Source organism: Schistocerca serialis, chromosome 1 (genome assembly GCF_023864345.2).
Source record: "Schistocerca serialis cubense isolate TAMUIC-IGC-003099 chromosome 1, iqSchSeri2.2, whole genome shotgun sequence".
Taxonomy (NCBI): Eukaryota; Metazoa; Arthropoda; class Insecta; order Orthoptera; family Acrididae; genus Schistocerca; species Schistocerca serialis.
In genome coordinates this window covers 828,651,326-828,665,437 of record NC_064638.1, presented here as the reverse complement: position 1 = coordinate 828,665,437, position 14,112 = coordinate 828,651,326, and the positions used below count along the sequence as shown (strand labels likewise).

At 41.1% G+C, this 14,112-nt stretch overlaps 1 protein-coding gene across 1 annotated transcript in view; it reads right to left on the bottom strand.

The window, feature by feature from the left end:
* Positions 1-4,397: 4,397 nt before the first annotated feature.
* Positions 4,398-14,112, bottom strand: part of LOC126484700 (glutamate-gated chloride channel-like) — a 129,311-nt gene continuing 119,596 nt past the window's right edge. The window contains exon 10 of the mRNA XM_050108299.1: positions 4,398-7,159. Within this exon, the coding sequence (XP_049964256.1) occupies positions 6,950-7,159 (210 nt within the window). The 3' untranslated portion in view covers positions 4,398-6,949. The remainder of the gene's footprint in view (positions 7,160-14,112) is intronic.

The following is a 14,112-nucleotide window of genomic DNA, read 5'->3' as shown; positions in this document are numbered from 1 at the left end:
TTTACTTAGCTTCTCGACAAAAAGTTATTTGGGGCGGATAAAATACATGGGACACAGTGTATATACACTACCTTATCAGAATAATCTGTACACATATTGGTGGACATTAATGTGGGGTGTGTACACATTTCGCGACTTGAACTCTTCTAAGGACTTTGAGTGAGGTATCTGATCGTATTTGGAGGAAGGGTTGCCAGTAGTTCCTCAACAGCCGAAACCAAACAAGATAGTGATGTTATACATTGAGTTCTGGAGAGCAGTTGACGCGATAACTCATCCTAAAGCTGTTCCATTGGTACAGGCCACGACTCTGGGCAAGCTGGTCTGTTTAAAGAATTTGATTGTACCCCAAACCATTGCTTCATAGATGCTGCTTTATGGAAGAGTCCATTGTCACGGTGAGACAATCAGTCATCGTCTCCAAACTGTTCCTCTACAGTCCGCAGCTCGTGGTCGTGCGGTAGCGTTTTTGATTCCCACGTCCGGGTTCGATTCCCGGTGGGGTCAGGGATTCTCGTGATGACTGGGTGTTGTGTGATGTCCTTAGGTTAGTTAGGTTTAAGAAGTTCTAAGTTCTAGGGGACTGATGACCATAGATGTTAAGTCCCATAGTGCTCAGAGCCATTTGAACCATTTGTTCCTCTACTGTATACAGTACACAGTACAGTAAAATATCTATATATACTTCCACATTTAGCATTTTTTCAGCGCAATAAGGAGAACACACCCTAACCACAAAACACACCCTCATAACGTAACGACACTTCCTCTGTGTAGTACTGTTGGCACTACACGTATGACTGGTAATTTTCTCCAGGGATTCACCCAACCCAAATACTTTCATCGGACTGTCACAGGGTATAGCACGATTCATCAAACCAAATCACTCGTTTCCAGTCATCCACTGTCCACTGGCGTCGCTTTTTTCATCACCTCACGCGTCGTTTAGCGCTGACTACAGAAATATGTGGCTTATGAGGAGCTTGTGAGGTAAGCCGACTGCGTAGTGCCAGACAAGAGGGGTAGCCCCAGCATGTGGTTCAGAGACGATGTGGCTGGAAATTCCATGGTGACGCTGTGTCGATGAAGGAGACATGCCGGGACTGCCAAAGATGGCGGACTTGTGAAACCTTAACGGTAGACATTTCACAGTTCATATAGAAATTATTAGTAGCCAGAGGAATCATGATACCTCAAAACGAAACGTGTACATTACCATTACTTTCACAATGATTCTGACAGTGGAAGCAGATTTTCAATATCTTTATTAGTTTAAAGTTTAGTATCTCACCATGAATTATGCAAGTAACACCCAGCAACGAATTTCCAGAATCTATGCGGTTCATCCGATTTTGTCGATCGACGTGTCTTTAGAAGGCTATTAGTACAAACCCAATTGGCTATAAATTACAGGCATGTAACTTGAATAGTACATGAGTCATTGGAGGTCAAAGTGGCCGATTACTATCGATTTCGTCAGGTCATAAGTACTCCATAGTTACACCAAAAAACGGTAGCAGCATGCTTACAAATATGTTTATGCGTCTATGTCTTTGTTTATATCCCATATATGCTATTCATGAAGAAATTGGTTAAATATTTATTGCGTTTTAGAAAGCACATAGACATTAGACTACTGGCCTACCTTCTGTTGATATTCCTTTGACATATGTTTATTTAATTTGTGTATGTACTTAATAATGTGTGTTTATGGTCCAGCCATAGGAATATTTATTTAATTTCAAGTTATTTAAATGTAAATCCAGTATTTCGAATGTGTTTCGTTATGTTTGTGAGTGTGCGTTGTCTTGAAGGCATGGCGGAAGCGCTCTAGCCAATCACAGCGCTCGTTACTACAGCAGGCGACTACTGATGTGGTGGAGGAGCGTCGTTCGGAGAGAGGACGGGGTAGTTCTGATCAGTGCGGCGCGAGGTACAGTCGCACTGGACACACAGAGTTCTGAAGAGTGCCGCGCACAGGACACACAGGAGTACTGGACGTGAAGGGGTGACGTACGGATGTAGGAAAGACTTGCAGAGTGAAGCAGTTTTGCGCATGGTCGTGGGGATAGAAACATTTCGTAGTGCCGACTTACGCACTAGTGCGATTTCCGTGGCTTCTGCAGTGAAGACGTAATACGCGTTTAGAAGTGAATTTCTCGCGAGCTATGTTGTTGTTCATAATTAATTACGTGAAGTAGGAATCTATTGTTTCCCTGTTATTCAACTTATATTTTATTTAATTGCTGGAAAATCGACACCAATAAGTGTTTTACAGTAATAAAGGGCATTCTTAAAGGTACTTTGCTATCGTACCCATTATTTAAAGTAGTTAAAATAGTACCTGTAGAATTTACCGGGTGATCAAAAAGTCTTTATAAATTTGTAAACTTAATAAACCACAGAATAATGTAGATAGAGAGGTAAAAATTGACACACATGCTTGGAATGACATGGGGTTTTATTAGAACAAAAAAAGTATTGTTAGACGCGTGAAACATCTCTTGTGCACCTCGTTTGGTGATGATCGTGTGCTCAGCCGCCACTTTCGTCATGCTTGGCCTCCCAGGTCCACAGACCTCAGCCCGTGCGATTATTGGCTTTGGGGTTACCTGAAGTCGCAAGTGTATCGTGATCAACCGACATCTCTAGGGATGCTGAAAGACAACATCCGACGCCAATGCCTCATCATAACTCCGGACATGCTTTACAGTGCTGTTCACAACATTACTCCTCGACAACAGCTATTGTTGAGAAATAGTGGTGGACATATTGAGCATTTCCTGTAAAGAACTTCATCTTTGCTTTGTCTTACTTTCTTATGCTAATTATTGCTATTCTGATCAGATGAAGCGCTATCTGTCGGACATTTTTTGAACTTTTGTATTTTATTGGTTCTAATAAAACTCCATGTCATTCCAAGCATGAGTGTCAATTTGTACCTCTCTATCTACATTAATCCATAATTTATTCAGTTCTCAAATTTATACTGACTTTTTGATCACCCAGTACTTAATTGCAATCTTTCATTTATAAGTTTCTATATATCATTCAAAATTTCTGAGTGATCGGAACCTTCGACCATTCGATTCACATATATATATTCATATTGTATTCTGTAGACTCAGCAGTATTTGGCTTGTAATGCGGCAATTACGTATCCCAGCCCCTAGACAACGAAACCAGCCGAAATTTTTAATATTTTTACTTTGAGTCTGAGGGTACATAGTTGAGGACCACCACACCATTTCATTTCTATTTGAAAGCCCGCAAGCTTATCGACCTTTGTTCCCCATTCTTTTAACTTCCTGCGTACAGTCATTATGCTAGCTGGACTCCTGTAACACTGCAACTCACGAGTGCTCCCTTCCGGTGATTTCATGCGATTTTTACAGCTAGCCACCTTAATGTTCAACGGTCACTGTCGTTGAGTACATGAGGTATGGGAGATCTCGGTTTAGCTGCGTTTGTTCCTTCTCGTTTCCACTTCACAATCACGTCACCAAAAGTTGACTTTGGCAGCTTAGAAGGATCGGTAGACATGTTACTCATTTACATCCAATTAAAAGACCACGTTCGAAGTCGCTGAGCCCTCCCGACAGACCCATTCTGCTGTTCCTGCTCCTCTACTGACAACACAGTACTCCCTGCCTCCTTTTATACTGGCTGGCCCGCCGTTCGTGGTATCTAGTGGCTGATTCTCCGATACATAGGTTTGTCCAAATACTTTTGATCACCTAGTGTACTACAATCAGTTAGATCAGTATGATGTAACTATTACAACAGAAACTCACACAGTGCATTCCTAGGAGTTTTCGTTTCGGAAGACCTTCAAGAATCATAGCGTATCGCTATGCTAGCGTAGCGTACGCACTCAGAAAACAAACAGATCATAATATATTTGCATTTCTTATGCTGTTCAGTATCTTCCTATTATCTGCAACATTATCTATTAAATATCGATTATATTGTCATCTGTGTCATTGTACGTGTACTGACTCATGTAAACTCTACATGGAGTGGAGGAACATGGGTGAGAATTTTTAGCATACGTTGTATTTTCTGGTCACTTAGATTTACTCATTATTCCAAACTGATTTCACCCTATTTTAGTAAATTCGCCAACAATCTTTCTATTACATATACAAACACACACAGGTACAATCACATTGGCATTCAGACATATACAATGTTTCTCTTTGGCCTGTAACGTCTCTTTGTGTCATCTGTTTCGTTATTAAATTCGTTGTAAGCTGCTGACTTTGACTTCTCAGTTGTAAATCTTTCTCCGGTTCACAATTTACCTGAAACTCTTGTAATTTTATTGTAATCAAGATTTTAAACATGGCTGAAACAGTAACTGTTGAAATTCTTCACGGTAAATAACAGCCAAACAGTTGCAGGATAATGATTTATTAAAATTCTTGACCACGGTTTCGGTATATCTAAATATACCTTCATCAGAAGAAAAATACACTAAAATACACTGAAATCAGAAATTACAATGAAATATGATAGATTATCACATTTCAGTACGTAGTATCACAAGTTAAAATTTCAAAAACTCATTATTTCAGCGTAAGTGCGTTGTAATAAAGTTATTCTGCGCCTTTTCCTGAATGAATAAAATCTCTGTTTTCATTTCCAGCTTTTATTATTTGAAGTTTCTCTTCACAGTACGGCTATAAAGCCAAACAACAAACGATCAGTAATGCGTTTCCATATGCATAAATGTACTTCAACCATTTTAAGAAGAATAGTCTCAATTTAGAATTGGCAATGTGAGTGAACACTGAAATGAATTTAATATCACGTAAATTTAGTGGTTGAGAGTTTTTTCGTAGTTATCTTTTTTTACTGTTCAGCCACGGTCACCTCCAACGTATCATCTACAGATAAAAGTGGATTTGAAATCAAATATTTTCTGTAACATCTTTTTACAATTTTACCTTGTACTTCTACAGTGCAGCATTTCTTTACATATGACAGCACTAACTTATGGAGAAATTTTGGAGTTTGACACAGGCACTTTAGTACAGATAGTTCGTGCTGCAGATTTATATTTTAATTCAAGCCAAAATATCAGTTCGCTGGAAAGAAAGTCAAAATTCTGGACCAGATACATTCACTCACACATCTTCGTTCTCTTAATGTCTTTGTCCTGGTATATCGAATCTTGTAAATTAGTAGTTTCATAACCATATACATTCATTGGCAGTACATACAACGAAATTGCCGTCGAACAGTAATGTCGATACAGTAAGAGTAATAACGAGTAGAGAATTATACAGTACTTTAATACTTATTTTTCATTCTATAATAGGTACAAATGCTTGTGCATCTGTAAATATGTGTGGCGGTTACTTCTACTACCAACGTAGGACACTGTCGAGTAACTGGTGTTGCAGCTATCCGGAGGCGTAGTTTTATAACCATATACATTCGTTGGCATTACATACGAGGTTTGTCCGGAAAATACGTATAAAAGTTGAATAATGTCGTTATGTTACAAGTTGCAGTCACCGCCAGGTGGGACTACTGCTTTAATCAATCCCATCAACGCTCAGTTCGAGTCAGAGCACTCTGCGAGAAGGTGAGATTGTGCGGCAGCTTGTTGACAGTTACCCTTTTTCACCTGCCGTCGGCATGCAACTCTCTCTGATTGAGGAACAGCGAGTCAACATCAAGTTTCTTGCAAAGCTAGGCAAGAATGGCCATGAGAGTTTTGAGTGTTTGAAACAGGTTTACGGAGACAATTCTCTGAAGGAACCAACCGTGAACAAGTGATTAAAAAGGTTACGGGACGGCCGAGAAGAAGTGAACGATGACCCTCGCCTAGGACGCCCGTCGACATCGAGTTCCGATGGAAATGTTGAACGAATTCGGGCTTGTGTTCTTAATGACCGTAGATTGACAGTCAGAATGATTGCTGACGAGCTGTCAATCCCCAAAACAATCGTTCACGAAATCCTGACACAAAAACTTGAAATGAAGAAATTGTGTGCAAAAAACGTACCGAAGCTCTTGACGCCAGAACAGAAAGCAAAGAGGGTTCAGTGCCGTGAGGATTGGTTGGAAGCAGAGGAACGAGGGGACTTTCTCAACGGAGTCATCACTGGAGACGAATTCGATGTGGAGCTCAAATCTCAAAGCAAGGAATGGAAACTAGCAGGAGAACCGAGAACAAAAAAGTCGCGAAAATCAAGGTCCAATGTGAAGACAATGTTCATTGTTTTCTTTGATTCTAGGGGCATTGTTCACAAGGAATTTGTCCCTCCCGGCCAGAGAGTGAACGGAAATTTTTACGTTGAAGTTCTGACACGTCTCAGAGCTCGTGTGGCCCGAGTTCGACCGGAGTTGGCAAAAGGGGGCAGGTGGATCCTTCAGCACGACAATGCGCCCGCTCACACGTCGCTCATTGTGCGCGAGTTTTTGGCCCGAAGCTCAATCACCGTGACAGACCAGCCGTCTTATTCACCCGATTTAGCCCCATGTGACTTCTTCATGTTCCAGAAATGCAAAATGGTGCTTCGAGGGCGGCACTTGGGAGATGTGGAAGCCATCAGGGCGGAAACGACACGGCAACTGAACAACATCACAACTGAAGACTTTCAGCAATATTATCAACAGTGTAAATGGCGTTGACAGAAGTGTATCGCGTCTCAGGGCGAGTACTTTGAAGGAGACCACATTGTAATACCTGAATAATTGTAAAATAAAGTTATTATTCAACTTTTATACGTATTTTCCGGACAAACCTAGTATAACGAAATTGCCGTCGAACAGTAATGTCGATACAGTAAGAGTAATGATGAATAGAGAATTATACAGTACTTTAATACTTATTTTTCATTCTATAATAGATATAAATGCTTGTGCATCTGCAAATATGTGTGGAGGGTTACTTCCACTACCATCGTAGGACACTGCCGAGCAACTGGTGTTGCTGTTATCCGGAGGCGTTGACGCACCAGTAGACGAGGCAGAACAGGGAGAAGGCGAGAGGGAAAAGGACGCGCGATGCGGCATCGGCGCGCTGCGAGCCCGTGGGGAAGCTGGCCATCCAGGCGCGCCACCACTGCCGCGGCGAGCACCTTCCGCCCTGGGCCGCCGCCTCCTTGTCAGCCGTGGGGCTGTTGGACTGCTCCTCCAGCAGCTTCTGCAACAAGCGCCGCAGCCCGTCACTTCCCACCACAGCAGTCGCTCGTGTCATTCAGTGCCATATTCAGCTGCCCCTGTGAGTCTTACGCAACCCGCAACGACTGCAAAAACCATACGCGAGGTTTTCATATTTTTCGCGCAAGCTGTTAGTCCCACAGAAAAAATAAACAGGACATTTTAACCGTGGCCTTCAGCGAACCCATATCCCACTACAAAGTTACATTACGCTAAATTTCCTACAAAAAGGTCTTGTTAATTTTCCTGTAGGACGAATTGTTTCCGCATAGCGAGCGAGGGAATATGAAGCTCACACACTTGGTTTTTGGAAGTGTTGCAGGTTGCATAAAACAAATTGGTAGGGACAGTGGAATCGCGTTGTATAATATAAAAAATGAAATTATAAACCGAGATCTCTTCTAGGGGTCAGCTGTATAACGATCAGTCCACATTTAGAGTACAGGTGAAATTAGAGTTGACTGTAGTCTGCTGACATGAACTTAGTATTTCGAATTATGATTGATACATTATGATACATCCCCTGGGCATCACGTGTGTTAGTGGTAGTGACTATGTAGTCAGACATGTATAAACACAATATTATTAGCGAGTATTTGCATACAATAAATTGAACTTATTAAAAAACCATTGTTCCAGAGAATCCGCGATGTTGACAAGAATGTCTGAAAATATATAATCTATCTTGAACCATACTGTAACGTTAATTTACATGTATGACTACAGAATAGTCTAGCCGGCCGAAGTGGCCGTGCGGTTAAAGGCGCTGCAGTCTGGAACCGCAAGACCGCTACGGTCGCAGGTTCGAATCCTGCCTCGGGCATGGATGTTTGTGATGTCCTTAGGTTAGTTAGGTTTAACTAGTTCTAAGTTATAGGGGCCTAATGACCTCAGCAGTTGAGTCCCACAGTGCTCAGAGCCATTTGAACCATTTTTGAACAGAATAGTCTCAGGTTTGAACAAGATTGGTTATTTAGTTTCAAAATCTCTTGCAATGTTTGTGTCGCTGCAGCTGCTACAAATAAATAGTAAGAACCGACGAAATTTTTGTGAGAATATCACTCATCCAGAGCCAAAACCTAGTAGTGAAGCCTGGTGTTTTTCGATTAATTATACGGGATGTGGCTTGTGCCGTCAAAAATGTAAACAAATTGAAACCTTTTCACTCGGTACACCAGAGAGTACTTTGATGTAGTACTCTAAACCACCAAAACTGGAAACATGCTTAGTATTTGTGAGTTCAAATTGACATCAGATCGTAAAAGAGAATAGCGCTGGCCAGGATCAGACGGTCACTTTGGATTTGGCCCGACTATTGTTGTCTCGCTAGTGTTACTACGCACCGTGCCGGCAGTACAGCATAAATGAGTTGCTGCTCCATTAGACAGACAGCCCACTATGACCCGTCTCCAAATATTAACATTAAAGATGGAAGACGGCGATAAATTTAGAAACTTAAGATGGTGTATTGCAGCAAATTTAAAAATTAAAGATGGCCTGTGACCAGAAACTTAAATAGTATACAGGATAGTGGTGGACAGGAGATTTAGTAATCCAAAGCAGTGGGAAACGTTGAAAAATATGTATCATGGCGGGAAACCACAGTGCAAATTGACAGTATTCGGTTACCTATCAGAATAATTATCGTAAGCACACACCAGTTTCCTGGAGTGCTAAAACTTCATAACAATACACAAGATCACACACACACACACACACACACACACACACACACACACGATACTTTACAGAATTCTCAAATGTATTAGAGCACTCAGAACCTTTTTTGTACTCTGTATTCAGAATTATTCATCCAAAATATTACGTAAAGGGTGAAAATTGGGGTGTTTCAAAGTGCGGTGCACAGTGCTCAAAGGCATCCAAAGGATTTGAATATATTTTGCACCACATTCTAAAGTATTTATCGAAAATTTAGGTAAAGTATGTAACTTGCAGTATTTTGAAGTACTTTACAAGGTGCTCAGAAGTGTCTCAATATCCTGAATTTTTTCTTTCGTATTCGAATGTATTAACATAAAGCAGAACTTGCATACATACATAGTTCGATTTCCCGTTCAAGGCACAACGGGACCTCAATTTAATTATTTCCCCACAACAAAACTGTTCAGTGATACTTGTTAAGTGTCACAAAATGGGGCCCAACTGACTCAATGAGCGTTTTGCCTATTCCGACAGGTCTTGTTTTGCTGACTTTGTAATGCATTTGACTCTCAGCTCGGTGCAAGTTGACACCATGCCGCATTGCGTAACACAAGTGATCACCACTGCTGATCTAACTTCTGTGCTGATAAAACGTAGCTTGTGCTGATTAACAGTAGGACATGCCACGTCGGAACAAGAAAAACGCTTAGTGAGCGAGCTAGGTCTCGCCAATGCCAGCCTACATGCCTTGTGATAATCAATAATCATCATTGAACAATTCAGATGTGGGAAATAATTAACTTAAGGTTCCCTTGTGCCTTAAATGGGAAATCTGACTAGTATTAAAGTGCTACTTCATTTTAATACTTTCGAATATGACACAACAAATTAAGTGCTTTCAGATACTTCTGAACACTTTGTAAAGTACTTCGAAATACTGCAAGTTACATACTTTACCTAACTTTTCAAATGGTTCAAATGACTCTGAGCACTATGGGACTTAACTGCTGTGGTCATCAGTCCCCTACAACTTAGAACTACTTAAACCTAACTAACCTAAGGACATCACACACATTCATGCCCGAGGCAGGATTCGAACCTGCGACCGTAGCGGTCGCGCGACTCCAGACTGATGAGCCTAGAACCGCTCGGCCATACCGGCCGGCACATTTTTCGAAAATGGTTACAGTCACTGCAATAAAGTCACTATTGAACGTTGTTGCATCAAAAACTAATGCAATAACACAGGACTGAAAACTTCACTATCTGAGAATTTAGTAGTCAACATTGCCTTTTCTTTTCAATAGTAACGAGCGAAATATATGTGAAATTTCGAACACTGCTGAGTAGTGAGAGACGAGTTTTGACGTGAGAATAACATTGTTTACTTTGTTAACACTCGTCAACGGGTGCAATTTAAGCTGTAAGTTCGATCAGTGATAGTGCTCATGTTTGTTTTGCAATGCAGCATGGGCGTCATATTACACCGAGCTCAGAGTCAAATGCATTGTATGTCGGCAAGACAAAATTGTCGGGACAAGCTAAATGCTCAGCGTTGCCAACGCCTGCCTTCTTGCCTTAGAGCGCTTGACAGGCTTCATAGAAGAATTTAGGTGTGGAAAGTAATTAATTTGAGGCTTCATTGCGCTTTATACCAGAAATAAAGCTATGAACGTACGCTAGTGCCATTTAATGTAACTTTTGGGTAAATACTTTTGAATACGGCACAAAAACTTCAGAGTATTCGGATACTTTTGAGCACACTGTAAATTACTTTGACTTAATGCAAGATACACACGAGCTATTTCTTGATCAAATACTTTTGAATATGGCGCCACAAGAAAATCAGAGCGTTTGCATACTTTTGAGCTCTCGGTAAAGTGGTTTGAAATACTGTAAGTTACACGCTTTCCGTAATGTTTGTATAAATACTTTTAAGATGCAAAAAATTCAGAGCGTGCAGGTCCTTTTTAGCACTCTGTAAAGTGTGTGTGTGTGTGTGTGTGTGTGTGTGTGTGTGTGTGTGTGTGTGCGCTCCTATGAAAATATTTTTGATAAAAAATCGAATACTGCCATCAAGCACTGTGATTAGCTGAAAAATATTTACTGCCATGTTTCAATTTTCTTTACATTTGCTCCCATCTGCCATCTTGCATTTTTATGTTTCCTATCCTTCACTATCTTAGTATTTTTTTTAATTTCCTCGCGTTCACCTTTTAATTTTTTAATTTCGCAGCATTTTTAATTTTTGAACTTCCCATCATTCTCTATCTTGATGACGTCATTGGAAACGAGTACCTTCATACACTGTTGTCTGGCATATTTTATTTTGTTCTTAATTACTTCTCCCTTCGTAGATCGGGATTGATATGTAAGGAGAGTTCTCACCAGAATGAAATGCAATTAATGACATAGAAACTTTTTTTATTTTGTAATCCAAGGTCACAGAAAAATTCTGCATTGCCATAGACAAAAGCATGTGCATTTATGAAAATGCTTACTCTCAGTGAATCAATAAATGTAGTTGTTGTGCTTTTTCGCAGTTAGTAAGAAAAAAGATGCGTATGACAGGGAAAAAGACGATGTGAACTGCATTCGAAGAGCTGTTCTTCCCATGTTTTGCAAATCTGAGTTCTCTGAACGTTTGTGGAAGGCTTTCATCTTCTTTCAGTCGCTGCATTGTGTACAGTTCATCATATGCACTTTGTTAAGCACACTGTTTTGACTACTGTTTTAGTCCCTGATAAAAGCAGAAACTAAAATTGTTAGCACTTTCAGATAAGAGGTTTAATCTCGATTTTTATAAAATGGAGAATCTCTTATAACTTCACACTCACCTATCAGTACTACGTGACATTCCGATGTGATGCGATCATCAGTCTGTACGCATGTCCTCTATAAATAGTGTGCGTAATGTCTCAAGTGTATCTGCTTTGCGATATTACCGTGTATGGAGTAACGTCGCCTGTGCTGTTCATTACTAGAGACCGAAGGAAGAGGATGAAACTGTGTTGATAGAAATCCTACTCCTCTAAAAAGCACTTCTGTCGTCTTTTGCTTGCTTTTCTTCTGTTTTAACGAAAATTTATTGCAGGTGTGTGTAGCTTTTTGTTAAGGTTCATCCTTACAGCCTTCATATCTTGTACCGTAATTGTTGACCCAAGGCCATATATCGAGATTCGGATGTATTCCGTAAACAGCATTTTGGAATTCCTACATGTCATCTCTACGTTCACAGATCTGCAATTTTAACAATGCAAGCGATATATACCTAGTTCGTCCTCGGTATTCGGTTTTGATGTTGCTGGTTGAAAGCGTGAGGCGACTGTATATCTTTTTCTGCACGCTACGAGTGAGTCTTTTTTTTCTCAATATATTTGCTGTTCTATGTGTTTATTTGTGTGTGAATATTATCGTGCTGCATTTAGTTTTATTAGCGTTGTTGTCAATGTTGTTTATCCTCTATGCTTAAGGTATACTGTAGTGTCTGTATTATTTATGATATGTGGTCATGGTCATATTACTTTTCAGTTTTTTTCTGTATTTGCGTCTTAATTCCCTTAATAAGTCTCTGTACTACTTGGGTCTTATATAAATTGTTTTAACTGTGTGTTATATTATTTCTATCTCCTTTTCACAGTTTTATCTACTAAATGTAAATTTATTGACCCTATTCACGCGCTAAGGGAGTTGCATGTCACATCGGAAGGTTCCCCACATTTTATCAACCGTATTTACTTTCTTATATGACCCTCAGCAGACAATGAAATTTAGTCTGCCTTCGGGCGCCTTGCTGAGGATAGCGCTGGATTGCAACAGCGACGTGGGGGTACTTCAGTGGGGACGCGGTTTAATTCACAGTCATCCGCAGTGAAACCTTGTAAGACTTGGCAATACGGACGGTATATTGCCCTTTACTGTCACCATATCCGAGCAAAACTCATCTCGCTTTCGCTTTCTGTCTTTGTGCAGAGCCACATTCAGACCTGACGCGCCCAAAAGTCAATGCTCTTGTAGATGGTTATAAGTGTGCTAATATGATTTAACTGAACCTGTTTCACTGTAAATATCGAATTTGTGATTAGCGTTATCTCAGTACTGTTTGAGCCTTTGTCGACGTAATAATTGTTTCATTGGTTCACAGCCGTCGTTGCGCGCTAATGACAATAGACGTTTTGCGCCCTAAAACCACAAAAAAAAAACAAAAAAAAAAACAGCCGTCGTGTCGGATAATGTTGAATAAGCTCCCCGTTATCTTCAGATGCTTACTTGAGGTGTCGCTGCAGTGGCTCGCCAGTATATACCCTGAACTCGGTAAAAAAGAGCAGGCGCCAAGGGGTTGGGCTGTAACGTCATCGAAGACGAATCATCGAGCACGGCGACATCCAATGCCCCAGCCGGAAGAAACAGGCCATGGTCTTCGCATGCGCGACGCGAAAGATACGCGACCGCCGAAGCGTTTTTCCTCGAAGTCTTCCGTGAAAAGGTTAGCTGCTATGGGAGAGCCCGCATCTCGTGGTCGTGCGGTAGCGTTCTCGCTTCCCACGCCCGGGTTCCCGGATTCGATTCCCGGCGGGGTCAGGGATTTTCTCTGCCTCGTGATGGCTGGGTGTTGTGTGCTGTCCTTAGGTTAGTTAGGTTTAAGTAGTTCTAAGTTCTAGGGGACTGATGACCGTAGCTGTTAAGTCCCATAGTGCTCAGAGCCATTTGAACCATTTTTTTTGCTATGGGAGACAAAGGGCAGACTCTTGGCGTCCAATTTAAATGTGCGGACTCCGATTCTCCGTCTGCGTTGACTCGAATTTTTTCATCTGCTTTCGATGATGCCTTAATATCGCCAGTGCTGGTTTCAGTACCTTGCTGAGTTGAAACCATGTGTGTCTATAATCCAGGACGTTACTTATACGTAATCGAATGCTTCTTCCAGTACCTGGAAGTGTACGAAAGGATCTTTGTCTGTCGGTAATTCGTGCTGTGTTCCGTCTCAAGACAGTGTTCAACAACAGCAGACTTTTCTGGTTGACCCAATCTGGTGTGACGTCTATGTTCAGCTCACCTATCCTTAACAGTGCGACCGTCTGGCCAGTATACGATTTCCCAAACTGGCACGGGGTTTTATATATCCTAGTCTCCTTAGACCTAGGTTGTCTTTAACGGAACCCAGCATAGCTTGCAATCGCGCTGGAGGCCGGAAGACGCATTTTATTTGATGTTTCTTGAACAGCCTACCAATCTTAAAGGACACGCCACCAACAGAACCATCCTCGTGGAGTT